Source organism: Podarcis bocagei (assembly GCF_964188305.1).
Source record: "Podarcis bocagei genome assembly, chromosome: 6".
In the NCBI taxonomy this organism is placed as follows: domain Eukaryota; kingdom Metazoa; phylum Chordata; class Lepidosauria; order Squamata; family Lacertidae; genus Podarcis; species Podarcis bocagei.
Genome location: NC_138130.1, coordinates 23,861,627 through 23,879,112, shown reverse-complemented (window position 1 = coordinate 23,879,112; position 17,486 = coordinate 23,861,627). Strand labels below are relative to the sequence as shown.

At 42.1% G+C, this 17,486-nt stretch overlaps 3 protein-coding genes across 10 annotated transcripts in view; 1 reads left to right on the top strand and 2 right to left on the bottom strand.

Moving 5' to 3' along the window:
* TEX30 (testis expressed 30) overlaps positions 1–1,434 on the bottom strand; it is a 42,628-nt gene extending 41,194 nt beyond the window's left edge. Inside the window, exon 1 of one of the 2 annotated variants that reach the window (XM_081198673.1) lies at positions 1,385–1,434. The gene's annotated coding sequence lies outside the window, so the exon portion shown is untranslated. Of the gene's footprint in view, positions 1–1,380 lie in introns of both variants that reach the window. The other variant, XM_081198672.1, reaches the window with a different exon arrangement.
* A 109-nt stretch (positions 1,435–1,543) lies between these two features.
* On the top strand, positions 1,544–9,777 carry METTL21C (methyltransferase 21C, AARS1 lysine). 5 transcript variants are annotated; one of them, XM_081198623.1, is made up of 7 exons: positions 1,544–1,634; positions 3,581–3,699; positions 5,463–5,605; positions 7,363–7,480; positions 8,010–8,084; positions 8,188–8,285; positions 9,562–9,777. In XM_081198623.1, exons 2-7 carry the CDS (start codon positions 3,591–3,593, stop codon positions 9,610–9,612), a joined length of 594 nt encoding a protein of 197 aa, XP_081054749.1. In that variant the 5' UTR covers positions 1,544–1,634; positions 3,581–3,590; the 3' UTR covers positions 9,613–9,777. The 5 variants fall into 5 exon arrangements, with proteins under 5 accessions (XP_081054749.1, XP_081054750.1, XP_081054746.1 ...); XM_081198624.1 differs by lacking the exon at positions 8,010–8,084; XM_081198620.1 differs by having other exon boundaries at positions 8,188–9,777.
* Positions 9,374–17,486, bottom strand: part of TPP2 (tripeptidyl peptidase 2) — a 42,306-nt gene continuing 34,193 nt past the window's right edge. For 2 of the 3 annotated variants that reach the window (XM_081198256.1, XM_081198257.1), the window contains 6 exons: positions 17,123–17,274; positions 16,886–16,982; positions 14,650–14,780; positions 11,912–12,119; positions 10,568–10,687; positions 9,374–10,321 (listed from right to left, as the gene is read on the bottom strand). In XM_081198256.1, coding sequence (XP_081054382.1) covers positions 10,232–10,321; positions 10,568–10,687; positions 11,912–12,119; positions 14,650–14,780; positions 16,886–16,982; positions 17,123–17,274 — 798 coding nt within the window. In that variant the 3' untranslated portion in view covers positions 9,374–10,231. Of the gene's footprint in view, positions 10,322–10,567; positions 10,688–11,911; positions 12,120–14,638; positions 14,781–16,885; positions 16,983–17,122; positions 17,275–17,486 lie in introns of those variants that run through there. The other variant, XM_081198258.1, reaches the window with a different exon arrangement.

Sequence of the window (17,486 nt, the reverse complement as noted above, 5' to 3'; positions counted from 1 at the left end):
CTCCCCATAGGTCCAAAGCAGTTTTGCTTTTGCCTTTGTTTGCTAGTCCATGTCTGTGGGGTGCCCAGGACAGCTGCTTTGGGCTGTGGCGCCATCTCCTCTGTGTGCCTTTGCACTCCTTGGTGGTGGGCAGCTGCCTCTGGGAGAATTTGACTAGATCCATCACGGGCAGACAGACCCGTGGAGTTACCCTGAAATCTGTGCGTTCAAAAGAATGCGTGTTCAAATGAATTACACAGAGCCCATTAGGAATGCCACTCTCTGTACTAGAAAACAGGGCACACTCTCTGTGTACAAATATTTCTTGTTCCAGTGACATCAGGGGATAACCCTGAAGGCTCCTAATGCTGGAGCTGTGTGTGAGGTCTAGGTCCACTCTGTGCCTAGGTAGGAGGCTGTTCAGAACAATCTGCAGCATGCCTTGAATTCTGCGAAAGAATGGCACACTGCAAACGTAATACATAATGAGTACGTTACATACCGTACTCCCATTGATAGGTACTATGTTCTTTCTTTAAAGCACTGGCAACAAATACCCAAAATACTAAAATCTGAACAAGCAATTCAACAACAACAAAAAGCCTGATTACAACAAGAAACAAATGGTTAAACCAGAAAATGAATCATCTTAATGCAGATAACATGTTAAAAAATATTCCCAAATTGGTAAATAATTTGGTGAAGAAGCGGTCTCTTTGGCCCAGAATAGAGATTGCCAGAAATTCATGGCATGCTAGCTTAGTTTAAAGATACAGTCAACAAGACACATTCAATGTTACTTCCCAAGAGGGTTCTGAAATGTCTGACTTGGCTGGGGAAAGAAATGCACAACAGGACATGAGGAGAAAGGGAGTAGGTTAAAAGCACGTGGTTTGTCCCCAACAAAATTCCAAATTGTGTCAAAAACTTAATTCTGCAGCTAACGTATTCTAGCTGGGAAGTGATGAGTGGAAACGTGAGAATGATTGATCCCATGCCAATCCCTGCACAGGCCATTGGGGATTGGAGTAGATAACATTTGAGGTTCCTCCCGACTCTAAAAATCTATGATATATAGAGCCCTGTTTAATTTGACCTTGCATTATTAGAATGAACAAATGTCAAATCTACTTAAAGCTGCTTCCTTGTCCTTGGATATTTTTTATGTTATTTGGAAGAGAGAGACTGTTTTCTCTCCATACACTGAAAATTATGAATTGGAGCTGGTGTATCTATCAGCGGCCGATAGCATGTTGGAATATACAGCTCTGCGATAAGATATTAAGGTGTAGTTTCTCCGCCGGAATGTTTATTGGGAGACGTGCTACTGATTTTAATATACCCATATCATGCACATAGCAAGTCATATCATATCAGCTAAGTTCATATCATAATCGTCACTTACTACTTCAGCATAGAGAACACAATGAAGATGGCTCAGTTTACTTCCACTTGCCTGTATGCAGAATGGAAACCATGACAGGGACTCTCTTCATTCAAAGGTTTTTATCCCTAAATGGTCTAGGGCCCGCCCCCTTCCCCAGTACCCACCCCCCACTTGGCACACCTTCACTATAAAAGGCACCGAGCTGGTTGAAAAATCTCTCAGCTTAGGAATTGGATCCTCGGAGTCCAGATTAATTACAACTTTCCAGGTAAAATGGTAACCTTAGCCTTTTCGTGGGGATGGTCAGTGAATGAGCTGAGACTTAAAGGGATGGGCATTTTGAACTTCATGTTTATTTTTAATATGTGCGATGTATCTTCGACAAGGGGCACAACAGGTGGTGGTTAGATCAAGCAAGATACGTAGCGGGAGACCAGGAACATATCGCTCGATAGCGGCAAGCTTAAATTCAGAGGGAGATTTTAGAATCCGAAAGACTAATGAACGGACCAGGAGATTTATGGTGAATGGAGGACTCTGTGGCAGGCCCAGGGCTATGAAAGCACAGCTTCCAAAGCAAGCAGAGCTCGCATGAACACATGAGGCATGCAAGAGAGAAAGTGAGAGGTAAAAAGGAGGAGGTGAAGTCAGGACCGGGTTATGTGATGAGCCTGTGAGTTATGGGCACAGTTCATGGAACAGGAGCTGGTCTGTGTAAATCTCATTGAAATTTCCCATTCATTTCAACGGGGCTTCTGCAGAATATCCTCCCTGTGAACTTTGCTCAGCATCACTTTTCTGTCAGACATGCTATTAACCCAGGAACCTGAGAGGATGGTTTCTCAAGTGGCACATTTATCCTTTAGGGAGGTTCCCTCCCCCCCTTAACAAAGTGTTTTTCACTTACTACCTTAACTGACATAGTGACTTGACTTCACGAGGTTCTCTCTCGAGCAGAATGCCACACTCACTCACAGATCACAAACTGCACTTGCAAATGGCAATACATCTCCCACATGAAATTAAAAAACCTGTTCGAGTCTGGATAGAGATTAAACAATTATGGAACATAAGACGGCATGGAAACAACTTTGAATGATTATTCCAGAGGGGTAGCCTTGTTACAGTCTTTTCTAGCAAAACACACACTCTCTCTCTCTCTCTCTCTCTCTCTCTCTCTCTCTCTCTCACACACACACACACACACACACACACACACACACAGAGAGAGAGAGAGTTTTCTGTGGCACCTTAAAAATAATGGCAGTAATCTAGCCTCACTTACTTGGGAGTAAGCTCCATTGGCTTCAATAGGACTGACTTTTCTGTAGACCTTGTTAGGATTCAAACGTAATCTGTTTCTATTGTCACATAAGCTTTTGAGGACACCTAGTGGTCACTATAAAAAACTAAGGTTCAGGGGACTGGGTGTCATAAATAAGAGCAGAGAGAAGGCCGTGTTCTGTCAGCTTTACAGGTGAACTACATGCTAAGCTTCTTTCAGCTGTTAAGTGGCTGGTTTGAGTAGACAGCCTGTGAGAGGTGATGCCCAAACCTGGCATTCCAGATATTTGCCTAAATTATGTGCCTTGGAAACTCCAGAGCTAGTTTTGGGAAGAGAAGTGGTGGCAAGGACCATTATTAGGGAGCGGGTGAAATATTTTGGACAGCACCTGTTGCCTATACAGCTTCCACTGTAAGAGGCAGTCCCAAACTTCTTTGAGCTCTTTGGTGGTGGAGCAAAATACGAATGTCAGAAACAAAAACTAACTACCATATTTTTTTGCTCTATAAGACGCACCAGACCACAAGACACACCTAGTTTTTGGAGAAGGAAAACAAGAAAAAAAATATTCTGAATCTCAGAAGCCAGAACAGCAAGAGGGATCGCTGCGCAGTGGAAGCAGCGATCCCTCTTGCTGTTCTGGCTTCTGGGATAGCTGCGCAGTCTGCATTCGCTCCATAAGACACACACACATTTCCCCTTACTTTTTAGGAGGGAAAAAGTGAGTCTTATAGAGCAAAAAATACGGCAAGTGTCTGAAGATTTTCACTGACGGAAAGGTCTTAACTCTGGTTTCTGGTTTTAATGTAGCATGTGCCATGTTTTTGGTACTCAACTTCTTCTTTTCCTCAGAGGGTAAAAGTTGGGAACTATCCTCCCCCATCAGAAACCTCATGGTTTGTTTGTTTGTTTGGTGGTTCTTTCTGCAGCATTCCTGCTATGATTTCTACACAGCACCAGTTCTTCCTTAAAGCAGACCAAGGAATAATGGAGGACGAGGAAAACCTGGAGGAAGGAGACAATGGCTGCTCCCTTGCATCTGACTCAGGTTTTCCTTTAAAGACAGTATCGCTTTCGCCCGCTCAACCCTATGCAAGTTTCCCCCCCCTAAATCAGTTGCTCTCATTAGCTCCCAAGTATTAAATAAGCAATGCTGTTGTCATTTATGAGTCTTTGGGAACACTTGTCCTTTATGTTTTCAACGAGTACGTGGTAATGCACAATGCAATTCACGACACCAGCCTCCGCACATTTATTCAGTGGTTATTCTGCGTAGGATTGCTGATTAAGTGTTTTATGCTGCTAGAAAGTAAGGAACAGCTGAATCAAATTTATTTAAGATCATTTAAATGGTTTTCAGGGAAATCAGGGGGGCTTGAGGGCAGCCTGCCTTGAACCCTCAGAGTTTCCAGGCATGCCGATACAGTGGTACCTCAGGTTACATACGCTTCAGGTCACATACGCTTCAGGTTACAGACTCTGCTAACCCAGAAATAGTGCTTCAGGTTAAGAACTTTGCTTCAGGATGAGAACAGAAATCGTGCTCCGGCGGTGCAGCGGCAGCAGGATGCCCAATTAGCTAAAGTGGTGCTTCAGGATAAGTACAGTTTCAGGTTAAGAACAGACCTCTGGAACAAATTAAGTACTTAACCCGAGGTACCACTGTACTCAAATTTTGGGCTGAATTTGCCAAGTGATGCCAGGATGACTGTGTTTATCTCAGACAGTGGTCTACTAGAAGGAGTTCTTTCTTTGAAGGACCGTCCACACCAAGTTTAAAAATAAATAAAAGGCAAGAAGGAAGAACAGGGCTTTGCCAACTGTTAGCTCCTATGTTGCAGAATGAATAGACAGATGGGTCTACAGCCAGAACCTTTCCAATTGTGATGTGATGTATTTAAATTACTTGTTGTTGTTGTTAATTTTTTGTACCCTGCCCACCTGACTGGGTTGCCGCAGCCACTCTGGGCAGCTTCCAACATGATATACAATAACACAACAACAACATAACGGAACCAAGCACAATTCAAAGTGTTAGTGCTGACCTTTAAAGCCCTAAATGGCCTCGGTCCAGTATACCTGAAGGAGCGTCTCCACCCCCATTGTTCTGCCCGAACACTGAGGTCCAGCGCCGAGGGCCTTCTGGTGGTTCCCTCGCTGCGAGAAGCCAAGTTACAGGGAACCAGGCAGAGGGCCTTCTCGGTAGTGGCACCCGCCCTGTGGAACACCCTCCCACCAGATGTCAAAGAGAAAAACAACTACCAGACTTGTAGAAGACATCTGAAGGCAGCCCTGTTTAGGGAAGCTTTTAACGTTTAACAGACCACTGTATTTTAATACTTTGTTGGAAGCCGCCCAGAGTGGCTGGGGAAACCCAGCCAGATGGACGGGGTATAAATAATAAATTATTATCATTATTATTAAAAAGGTCCCGATATAGGGCTGCCTTCAGATGTCTATAGAAGGTTGCATTTACAGCAAATCTTTCTGATTTTGTGTGTGCGCGCGCACACACACAGATTAGCATATGCAAATCCATGCCCTCTTTTGGGAAGGCTGCATGCCATTATATTTGGCAATGCAGAAGTGGCTACCGTAAGATGCCAGCTTTGAGATAAGTCTACATAGACATATTTTTGTGTGAGTGTATTGCAGGGAACTGTATAGGCACGCCAAGATTTGCAGCTCTTTGTGAGACTTTTTACCAAGATTGGCTTTCTAAGCACTCGCAACAAAGCACAGCCCATTTTGTTTAAATTCCTGAACCCTCTTACGTTCACAGATGACTATTGCTGACTTCTCTCCCCACAGGGCTGCCCCGCGTGTTCAAAATATTACAGAAATGGGTTCCTAAGGCCTCTCCCTATTTTGACAAAGAACATTACTGCTACGCTGGCCACCAGATCACCATTCAAGAGTCCATCGAAAACTTCGGAGCCGTAGTATGGCCCGGCGTAAGTTTCACACAGGGAAATAACACCTTGCGAGTAAGCTTCTGTAAGATAATGAAGCATTTTGCTTTCCTTGATACCTTGTTTTAGGATCTTAAGAGCTGGAAAGGGTCATCAGAAGGCTATGTCAGCCAAGCCACTGCTTTTCCTTTGCTAGTGTTGCTTATGGCCTAAGGTTTCAGCACATTTATGGGGGTAAAAGTCAACCCTGTGCCCATAAAGAGCAGAGAGTTCATTGCGCACCCGATACTGGATATGTAGTTAACCCACTGAGCAAGATAAGACTGCGTTCTGAACCTCCCTAAAGTCCAGAATAGATTAAATGGATTCATTGAATCTATGGCTTTACATGTCCGCAGCTGTGATACCGCTGCATGGTTAATCAATGCTACATTAGTACTGAATAAGGCTGGGCAATATCTGCTTTCCAAAATCGTAACATACCACCAGCTAAACCCTGTCAACCTAGCAGTTCGAAAGCATGTCAAAGTGCAAGTAGATAAATAGGTATCGCTCCGGCGGGAAGGTAAACAGTGTTTCCGTGCGCTGCTCTGGTTTTGCAAGAAGCGGCTTAGTCACGCTGGCTACATGACCCGGAAAAACTGTCTGCGGACAAATGTTGGCTCTCTCAGCCAGTAAAGCAAGATGAGCGCCGCAACCCCAGAGTCTCACTGTGCACAGCTTCTGCCTTTCTGTTGGGCCTGGAAGGGCAACGTGCATTAGCCTTGTTGCCACATACAGTGGTGCCTCGCAAGACGAAATTAATCCGTTCCGCGAGTCTCTTTGTCTATCGGTTTTTTCGTCTTGTGAAGTAACCCTATTAGCGGCTTAGCGGATTAGCGCTATTAAAGGCTTAGCGGCTATTAAAGGCTTAGCGGATTAGCGGCTAAAAGGCTATTAGCGGCTTAGAAAAAGGGGGGGAAAGCGGAAAAAAATCGGAACACTCGCAAGACGTTTTCATCTTGCAAAGCAAGCCCATAGGGAAAATCGTCTTGCGAAGCAGCTCAAAAACGGAAAACCCTTTCGTCTAGCGGGTTTTCCGTCTTGCGAGGCATTCGTCTTGCGAGGCACCACTGTGGCAGGGCACCGCAGAGCCTCCCTGGAACTGCCAGCCACGGCTTGCCCCGATGATCTCTCGCCATGCAGCTACCGGGAGTGCCACTTCCTTCCCCCCACTGTTTGTATCTCCCTGACAGGTAAATGTGTAACCCCATCAAGGGCAGGAGATCTCCCATCCACCTGGTCTAGGGAACCACCAACAGCGCCTTCGTCTTATCTGGATTGAGTTTCAGTTTGCTGGCTTTCATACAGTCTATTACCAAGGCAAGACACCAGTCCAGCACTTCCACTGCCTCACCTGCAGATGTCCCTCATCCATGATCTGATTATGGATGAGGAGGCTGATCTGGCATGTATCACTGAAACCAGGGTGGGTGATCAGAAATTCCAAAACTGCTCTTGTGACTTTAAATTCAAATAGCCCAGGTGATGTATCGATACATTGCCTGAAACCTTAGTACTGGGCACAGTATGGAGGAAAAAGCACTGGGGTGGCTGAAGGGATTAATCCATCACAGCCCAGCCTTCCCCCTTTCATCATTTGCTTTTGGACTGAGCTTGCATTGAGGGCATCAGAGGGCATCGTCAGTGATTTCGCATGCTGAAATTATGGGATGCACATGCACATACACTATTGCAGCTAGATTAGGTTCTAAACATTAGCAGCTCCCAAATTCTGAAGACAAATTTAATTTTTTTAGGCACTTGCTCTGTGTCAGTACTTGGAATCAAATCAACAAGAAATCAGTCTCCGAGACAAGAAGTTACTTGAACTGGGAGCTGGTACAGGCCTGGTGTCCATTGTGGCAAGTATACTAGGTTGGTAATTTGCTAAAGAGTATTTATGTGTGTGTTTATGTGTGTTGCTTCTTGTTGCACATTTTACACACAGTTCCTACCTATTCACATTACCCAGTACTCTCTTGAGTCCCAAACATTTGAATAGCATTTTGACAATGCTGTCTACCCACAATCTCCTTATAGACACAGGATGCCATACGAAGCCTAAAATGGGCAGCTTATCTTGTGAGTAGCTAATTACAAAAAAGCATTCTGAAATCTATTTCTTTTGTGCCTTAACTTCATTTATCTGGCAAGGGATATAACCAAGTGCAGTAGGAGGCAGTCCAAAACAGGCTTTGATTTCCCAAAAGAGAGAATTGCTCCATTTATTAACCTGTAGGTGTTCCTCAAACAACTTTGCTAGTCTGAAATAGAACCTTTCAAAAACGTTCTTCAGACACAAAACTTCCAGCTCGCCTCATCTATAGTAAATTCTCCTTGAAAATGTGTCAGTGAAGTAAATGGATTACAGTGCTAGTCTTGGGATTTCTATGATTTGTTCTAGCCAGAGGGTGTCCTGCAGTTTTATCCAGAGACTGCAACGGCTGCTTGTTCCTGCAGAGGACAGAAAGCCTAGTGAGTCAGTAATGATGACATCACTGAACAGCAAAAATGTAAACAGAGAACTGTCTTGCCTCTCTTCAGGTTATCAAGGAAGACTAATTATTTTTGTTCTCTTTCAGGTGCTTTTGTGACAGCTACTGACTTGCCCGAGGTCCTTGAAAATATGGAGTTCAATATTTCAAGAAACACACGCAACCTGAACGTTCACAAGCCCGAAGTAAGAAAGCTGGTTTGGGGAGAGAATCTCCACGCAGACTTCCCCATATCAACCCATCACTATGATTTTATTGTGGCTACTGATCTGGTGTACCACCACACAGCTCTTGAAGCTCTGTTAGTCACCATAGGCTACTTTTGTCAGCCTGGGACAATCTTGTTATGGGCAAACAAATTCAGATTCAGCACAGATTACGATTTTTTGGACAGAGTTGGCAACATGCTCAATATCACGCAGCTAGCAGAATTCCCAGAGTCAAATGTCAAGTTGTTCAAAGGCACAGTAAGGGAAAATTAAGATCCAAAAGAGTGCCAGAATCTAGAACAGATGCAGCCTAAAAGTTTACAAAGCAGTCGTTTTTAAAAGATGTTAATTAGCCTCTTCTTCACAACAGCCTGGTGCATTCAAGTTGGCTTTGGGGTTCTATTTCCCAACAAAGGGTAATCCTAAAAAGCAGAACCGTATGCAACGGGGGTCAAATAAGTGGATTTTAGTAAATGCTCTCCTACTCCTTATGCAGCTGTTGCCCCATATGATTAACAGAACATGTTCAACCACCACCAAACTGCATCCTTTTGGAGCTACCCACGATGTTATGCCCTAGGCTTTCCCATAAAACTGATTTAATTGGTCTTGAAAGCTTAACCCCACATCCTGTTGCTAGAAACAGAAAGGAGAGAGGACCATTTTACTCCGTAAGTCCCATGTGACTACAGAAAGCAACTCCAGTAACATGACTAAGCTGTAGTGTAATGAAGCCACAGCATTTCAGATTAAAATGTAGGGTTGTGCTTCTACAAGGATAAACCAATTCCAGGTAATGGGGCTACTATGCTATAGCTTTATAGAGTCCTTTTAAAAGTCCTCTGGTTCTATAAGCAGTGCCAAATTGTTGTCTCAATAACAGGCATAAATTATATACGCTGTGACCAATATTTGCTACAATGCTGAAATGTAACTTTTTACTCGGCCTCCATGAAGTCATATAGACTAGATTGTGTGTCCTCCCTCCAACAGCTCCTCAAATAGCATTGATTTCCTAACGCCTCCCTTTAGGTACTCTTGAAAAAATTAGAACAGATCTCAGCTTTGTTTAATTGTTTTTATTATTAACAAAATTAAAAGTATGAGAGTGCGCACGTTTTTGATCTTGAAATTTGCACATTTATTTAGCAGTTTTACATTTCCCTCCCCCAAAACATTATTAACATATCTGTATGTATAAGTTTTACAATACCTGATTTAAGTGTTAACTGACTGTTTATACATGTATCAGTTTATCCGATACTCTGCAACACATGGATATTTGAGAGCATCTCCGAGTTGAAGATATTCAAGAGCACCTTTTGCACCAGCAATTCAAAATACATTTGCAGTGAGTGTGAAAGTTTTTAATTTTTAAAAAATTCAAAATGTAAACTCTTGCAAGTGATACTGGTAATTAAGTTCCATTACTGTTAAGTCTAATAAATAAGGTTTTAGCTACTCCGAAGGAGTTTTTTTTTTTAAGGCCTTCATACAATTGAAAACTTCAATGTTAAAACCCTGCTCATTGTAAAAAGAACCGCTTGTACAGACTTGTGGTTAAAATTACAAACAGTTAAGAACCACATACACATGCAAGAAACCTTCCCATCTTCATTTCCTAATCCTTGGAGCTGGCTATTTCGGAACACCCATTGCCAGCAATGCGATGTATGCAAAACATTTTGTTCGTACGTTTTTATTTCTAGGGCAACTAAGAGTTACACCCAGAAATTAAATATCTAAGCCTAAATAGGCTCCTTGATGTCAGGAGCCGAACCCTCACACAACCCCCTTGTCCTCTGATTAATAACACACGATATAAGCATTCAATAATGGATGAAAACATGCATTCCAGTAATATAATGTATCTTTATATCCAAACGACGTAAGAACATCTCAGATTTACAATGGCAGCAATTTCAAAACACACAATAATCGGGTGGATACATCACGGGAAGCCAGTTTTCAGTGAAAGATGCACAGTGTGTCCATCCAAGTAACTTCATTAGCTAAAGAAGAAAAAAATTAAAGTACACTTTTACACCTTCCACGACTAAACAAAGTCCACTAAAAAATGTTGACTTTTTAAAAAACTGCATTCTATGAAGTACCAAAAGGGGGGGGGGTTACATATGCACACACCTGATTCTCTACCTTTTTGGGGGGAGCTGTAACCTTTTCATAAACTTCCAAAAATGCCAATGAAACTTGCATGCAGCCTTGAGTTAGCCTAGGTAATAATGGAGATTACTTACCAGTATGCAATTCTTCAAGTTTTCTTTGGTAGGTTTCTCTTCCGCAAGCTTTGTTGCAAATTTGAGACCTCGGCCGTACATTTTATTTACCAGGGCGTGCTTATAGGCAAATGGTAAAACCTACACGGGGTGCAAAATAAAAGGTGAGATTTGTAAGCCAGGCAAACATCTCGGTCTCCAAAATTTACCAGCCCCTGTTCTATTTCAGACTTGACACCAGCAGTGCAAGAGGTTTGGGGAAGCACAAGACCATTTCGCACCTAGGTGGCTGAAGCTGCCCTAACGTTAACCATTCCTTAATGCTGCTAAAGCAAAAACTGTGAGGCTGCAGGATCCCTCCAAAATTAAATATTTGTAAGAACAGAAGTTATTTTACATTGTACCATCAGGCACTTTGCGGAGTTTGCAAGAGGACAGGTCCCAGGCCCTGAAGAGCTTACCATTTCAAATTCAACACCAGGGAAACAAGGCAACACTATTTCAGCTACACGTGCTTAACTTAAGCTTAGTTACAGGAAAGCAGCCATTTCCAACACTTTGTTCTCCCGACACTTTGGGCTACAACTCCCAGCAGCTGCATGATTCACTGGGTTGGTGAAGGCTGCAACAGGCCCAAAGAACTAGGGGACCAGCCAGTGTGGTGTAGTGGTTAAGCGTGGTATACTGTAATCTGGTGAACTGGGTTCGATTCCCCACTCCTCTGCATGCAGCTGCTGGGTGACCTTGGGCTAGTCACACTTCTCTGAAGTCTCTCAGCCCCACTCACCTCACAGAGTGTTTGTTGTGGGGGAGGAAGGGAAAGGAGAATGTTAGCCCCTTTGAGACTCCTTCGGGCATGATAAGGCGGGATATCAAATCCAAACACAGAGGTGGAAGAGCCAAGAGGGGAATCATCATTGCCTGGTTGGCGAGGCTTGAAAGTGGAAGGCTGCACAAAACCATTTCTGGCCTGATGTAGCAAGACGATGCTTACACTTATGAAAACATTCATGATTTTAAAAACTGGACTATTTTTCTGCAGATTTGATTGTATGCTTTTGGTATCTACAGTATGAAAAATTGTAAGGCTTTTGTCAAAAAAACCAAACAAACCCCACAAAGTTGGCTGTGGCGAATGGCTGCAATCCTACAAATTTGCATTAAAAACCAATAATGAAAGATTTCAGTTATTTTGTTGGCATTCTGTGCTGTGTATGAATAATAAATAATAATAATAAAAACCCCAATGCTTTACCAAAGGCTAAAGTTGAGACTACATAGAAAACCAGTCTGTATAAAGCAGCATATGAAGGATTCCCTCCTCCAGTTATAGGAATCTAATTTTGCTCCCCCGATTCCATATACCTTGGTGTCGAACAGGTCAGTCCATTTGGTTATTTCCCAGAAAGTTTCTGCCAGAGCATCCAAGCCACCCTCCTGCTGGTCATCTTTAGATTCTGCATCGCCTGACACAGCTCCTTCTTGGGCCTGAAACTGCAGGATTTGGTCGGACAACGCACTTCCTTTCCGACAGAGAGCATCCACTAACGTAGATTTCTGCTTGTCCATCTCACTAAATAGGAAGCACACAAGAGGATGACAGCATTTGCAGTGAAGCACATGCCCTTTTTTATATAAAAAGAGAGTCCTGAGGTGCACAAACTGAATAATAAATCATTTATAATAGGTGTATATGCAGGGTCCCATCCCCATTACTCCCAAATACTTCAACAACTGGTTATTTTATATACATGCCAAAACTTAACTATCTATTATATTTAGACAACAAGAACACAAACTGCTAAGTTGCAAGGAAGACACAAGCACCCTAAATAAATAAATAAATAAATAATAGTAATAATTGATTTTATTTTGATTATGCATCTTGTGATTTTATATTTTGATTTTATTTCCTGAGACCTGCAGGTATAGGACAGTATATAAATTCAATTATTTACTATTATTATTATTATTATTATTATTATTATTATTATTATTATTATTATTATTATTTTGTGTGCCCCACCCGTCTGTTGCCCCAGCCACTTCCAACATATATGAAAACAAAATAAAACATTAAAAAAAACTTCCCTATACAGGGCTGCCTTCACATGGCTTCTAAAGGCTGTATAGTTAAATAATAATAATAATAATAATAATAATAATAATAATAATAATAATAATAATTATTATTATTCAAGATTCAGGTAGGTAGCCGTGTTGGTCTGACGCAGTCGAAATAATAATTCAGTTATTTGAAATACACAGTGTTCCTATTTGGGCATACAGGATGAGCACAGAATTAATCTACTACAATACAATCATAACTTATGCAAATTTAGCTTAATAATAATAATTTTATTATTTGTACCTTGCCCATCTGACTGGGTTGTCCCAGCAACTTTGGGAGGCTTCCAGCATATACGAAAACCATAATAAAACTTCAAACATTAAAAAAAACTTCACTATACAGGGCTGCCTTCGGATGACTTCTAAAGGTTGTATTGTTACTTATCCGGTTGGCATCTAGCATGCGTGATTTCAGCTTTACAAAGCTGAAATTGAGCAAATGAAATGCATGGAAGAACTTTTAAGCTTTCCAAGTGGCTTACTGGGCTCTGGGACGCTTTCGTGAGATCTCATGGAAACTCAGATAGCCACGCAAGGTCCCTTGAGAGCATCCCAGAGTCTGGTAATCTCTCTGCCTTGCTTGCGGGGAGGGTCAAGGCCTGCTTGGTACACAGCTCATGTAAAAATGCTTGCAGTTTGCTTTCAAGTACAGATGCTTTTCAAAAATTAGCCAAGTTCTGAGAATGGAAAAAATTAGAAAGATATGGGAACAGCTGGAAATTTGGCAGTTGACAGGGATGACTTGTACATATAAAATCATAAGGGAGTAAATGAATAAATGGAACCTGACAATCTCGTTCATATATGGAACAACAGATTTAAGGTCAGATTGCTTGCTGCTCTAAGGGAACCGATTTCCTACCCATTTATATAATTCATTTAAATGTTTGGTGTTGAAATCTTTAAAGGTAATTCATATAGTTATTTAAGAAATTGATACAGTGGTACCTCGCAAGACGAATGCCTCGCAAGACGGAAAACTCGCAAAACGAAAGGGTTTTTTGTTTTTTGAGCTGCTTCGCAAGACGATTTTCCCTATGGGCTTGCTTCGCAAGACGGAAACGTCTTGCAAGTTTGTTTCCTTTTTCTTAAAACCGTTAATACAGTTGAGACTTGACTTCGAGGAGCAACTCATAGCACGCGGTGTGGTAGCCTTTTTTGAGGTTTTTGAAGACTTTGGTGATTTTTGAAGCTTTTCCAAAACTTTTCCGACACCGTGCTTCACAAGACGAAAAAAACCGCAAGACGAAAAAACTCGCGGAACGAATTAATTTCGTCCTGCGAGGCACCACTGTACTTAAGACATGTTTTAAAAAGATGGTGAAATATAACTGATGTCAAAGGTTTTCAATTAATATCATATAGGACTATCGCAAGCTTTAAATAGAAGGATGCGTTGCATTATGCAATATTCTTACTAGCAAAACAAATGTTGTGATCTAAAACATCTGGAGGGGTGGGGGAGGCTGAGTTATAATGTATTCCCAATGCAAGATTTCTGGTCTTAACTCAGTCCAGTAATTATTCTGAATATTTCAGCATTCTGTATTGAATAATAGTTCACAAGCTGCTGCTTAGAAAACCTGTGGATTTCAATTCTGAACTTAAGACACTTGCCTGATTGCTCATGCAGATCATGGTCTCTAACCACTTACAACATCCATAATAAAAATCCCAGCCACTACCATCTATTTCATCCTAAAATTTAGGACAGAAGAAGCTTCAATTCAAAGCTGCTTCTAATTGTCACTGGCCACAATCCAACACAAAAGGTTCAACACATTAAGGTTCACTGCAACAAATGGACATTATGTTGGTTGGTGGTCACAGTTGTCCTATCAGGATCACGGAATTGATCTTTAAAATAATTTCAGCTTTAGAGTGACTTAATCTTTGAAGCTACAAAGTGGGGACAGCCTTAGGCCAAGTTGCAGAAATAAGATGCAAGGAAAAAGTATTTACTGGTTAGGTACTTTTTTATAGTAGCAGCATCAGGTCTGGGATCTGTCTTCATAGCGAGATAAATGGCGAGGGCTGTTTGATCAATATGTGAGATAACCGTATTAGCTGCCTCAATAATGTCGTTCAACCTTTTCATTCTTTCCTAGTGGAAACAAACAAAGCACATTGCATTATTACTCATGCATGAAGAGACATTAATGCAACAATAGGCTAACATGTACAGTTATTCAATACCTTTGTCATGGACCCAATAACACAAGATCAGGAATCATGCTGCACAATATTGGGGGGAAACATATTCAACATAAAGCCCTAAAAGAAGCAACTTGAATATGTTTCTATCATTTACCAGTTTAAGTTCTTGCTGCAATAGGTGACCATTAGGTCCAGTCGTGACCAATTCTGGGTTTGCGGTGCTCATCTCGCTTTATTGGCCGAGGGAGCCGGCGTACAGCTTCCGGGTCATGCAGCCAGCATGTCTAAGCCGCTTCTGGTGAACCAGAGCAGTGCACGGAAACGCCACTTACCTTCCCGCCACCTATTTATCTACTTGCACTCTGACGTGCTTTCAAACTGCTAGGTTGGCAGGAGCAGGGACCGAACAACGGGAGCTCACCCCATCGCGGGGTTTCGAACCGCCGACCTTCTGATCGGCAAGCCCTAGGCTCTGTGGTTTAGACCACAGCGCCACCCGCGTCCCCCTCTTGCTGCAATACCGGGATAATAAAATATTGCTGGTGGTTACTAGTTTTCAGCAGTATTGGAGGGAAAGGCCAAAGAGGTTTATGTAACACTGTGTTAAAGATCAACACTCTTTAAGAATCTTGTGGCACTTTAAAGACTAACAGGCTTACTATGGCATAGGCTTTTGTGGACAACTTCATCAAATGAAGGAAAGGCAATCCTAAACTGGGAAACCTATTATTTTATTTATTACATTTATATACAACCTTTATCTTCCAAGGATCTCAAGGTGATGTACAGGATTCTCCCCCTCCTCATTTAGTCCTTACAACAACCCTGTGAGGTAGGTTAGGCCAAGAGATGGTGACTGGCCCAAAGTCACCCAGTGAGCTTCATAGCTGAGTGGGGATTCAAACCCTGCTCTCCCAGGTCCTTGCCCAACCATTGCGCCCCATGTTATGTACATATATATGGTGGTGAATTTAGGGGGAACTAAGTCTGAGGGGAGGAAAATGCAAGAGGATTACCAAGCAGATAACTACCAAGAACCAAACAGGGCACTGTTAGCGATTATAAACATCCAGGTATTGAGAAGCTAATTTAACACATGAGCATGATAAAATTGTATGATTGTGGCTTGAGCTACATGTGCCAGAACTGAAATGCCCAATCTATTTTGCTTTAGTTGCTTCACACTGGAATTTTCATTTGGAGTACCTTTATTCGAGGGTGGCCACCTTAAAACCAGTCACAGAATATTCCGGAAAACTAAAACGTTCTGCTGCTTGTTTCTCAGTACTGCCAATTTCTGATCTCCAACTCCTGCTCTTATGCGTCAAACTCACCAAAGCACTGATCTGTATAAGTACTAATCCCCTGAACAAAATTTAAGTTATAATAACAATAATTTTTTATTTATAGCCCGCCCTCTCCGGCCAGGGCCGGGCTCAGGGCGGCTAACACCAAATATAAATTAAAATAAAATGTAATAGAAAAAAAACAACAGTTAATTAAACTACACCTTAAAATACAGCTTAAAATGCAGCCTCATTTTAGTGTAGCTCATAAATCAAGACCATAAAGGGAGGAAACATCAGATATTCACCCGGGCCAGTTATCCATGCTGGTCCTACATGGGCCAGCAAAAAAGGCAAGGGAAAATTTATATGCCAAATCCCATATAAGGGGTCAAAGTGAGTCTAAGCCAAAGGCCAGGTGGAACAGTTCCATCTTGCAGGCCCTGCAGAAAGATGTCAAATCCCACAGGGCCCTGGTCTCTTGTGACAGAGCGTTCCATCAAGTCGGGGCCAGTGCTGAAAAGGCCCTGACCCTAGTTGAGACCAATCTAACCTCCTTGAGGCTCAGGACCTCCAAAGTGTTGTTATTTATGGACCTTAAGGTCCTACACGGGGCATACCAGGAGAGGCTGTCCTGTAGGTACGAGGGTTCGCTATTCCAGGCTGCCCAGAGCACTGAATTCAAAGCTTAAGATACATGAAGTGGCCGAGAGCAGACTTAAAACTGCCAAGTGCAATTTTGGTGTTTCTTTTAAATGCTTCTCACCTTTTCAGAATCCAGCTGATGAAGTCTTGCAACATACAAGGGCAGATGATTAGGGAAGGCCTCTTTCAATTCATTATACATGTCACTGGTCTCGAGCCTAAAGAGAAAAAAGTATGAATGAAGCTGCTGACGGAGCAGTCCCTAGGTAGCAGACCATGGAAAAGGGACATAAACTCCATTAATAAATCCGTTCTTTGAAGGATGCAATTTGACACTAGGAGAATAACAGAAACTTACTTAGTCATCCATTGTATCTTCAGGTCTCTTAAAGCTTCAGCAAATTCATCCTTTGCGTCTTTTTCCTTTTCAGGCTCTTTCTCCTTCTCCTTGTTGCCATTCTTACTTTTTATTGGTGATGGGATCAGATGATAGTGAACTGGAATTATATCCTGCAGAAGTGGGGGGGAAGCATAGTACTCAAAGCGCAGCCATATTCTCTCGCATTTATTTCCAAGTATTTTTTCTTAGGGCTATGCTACACAAACAAGAGCAAAGCAAGATACAAGCATGATAATCACATCAGCAAGAATACAGAGTACTTGTAAAAAATTGCTCTGTAAACACACAAGTGAATTGTAATCTCAGTTAAAGAGAAAGGTCA

Bases quoted from the DNA above. Each gene is read 5' to 3' on its own strand.
- METTL21C (XM_081198620.1), top strand. From the start codon at position 3,591: ATGATTTCTACACAGCACCAGTTCTTCCTTAAAGCAGACCAAGGAATA. The intron at 3,700-5,462 runs GTTTTCCTTTAA...CTCTCCCCACAG, and splicing joins CTCCCTTGCATCTGACTCAG to GGCTGCCCCGCGTGTTCAAA. The intron at 8,085-8,187 runs GTCAGTAATGAT...GTTCTCTTTCAG, and splicing joins GAGGACAGAAAGCCTAGTGA to GTGCTTTTGTGACAGCTACT.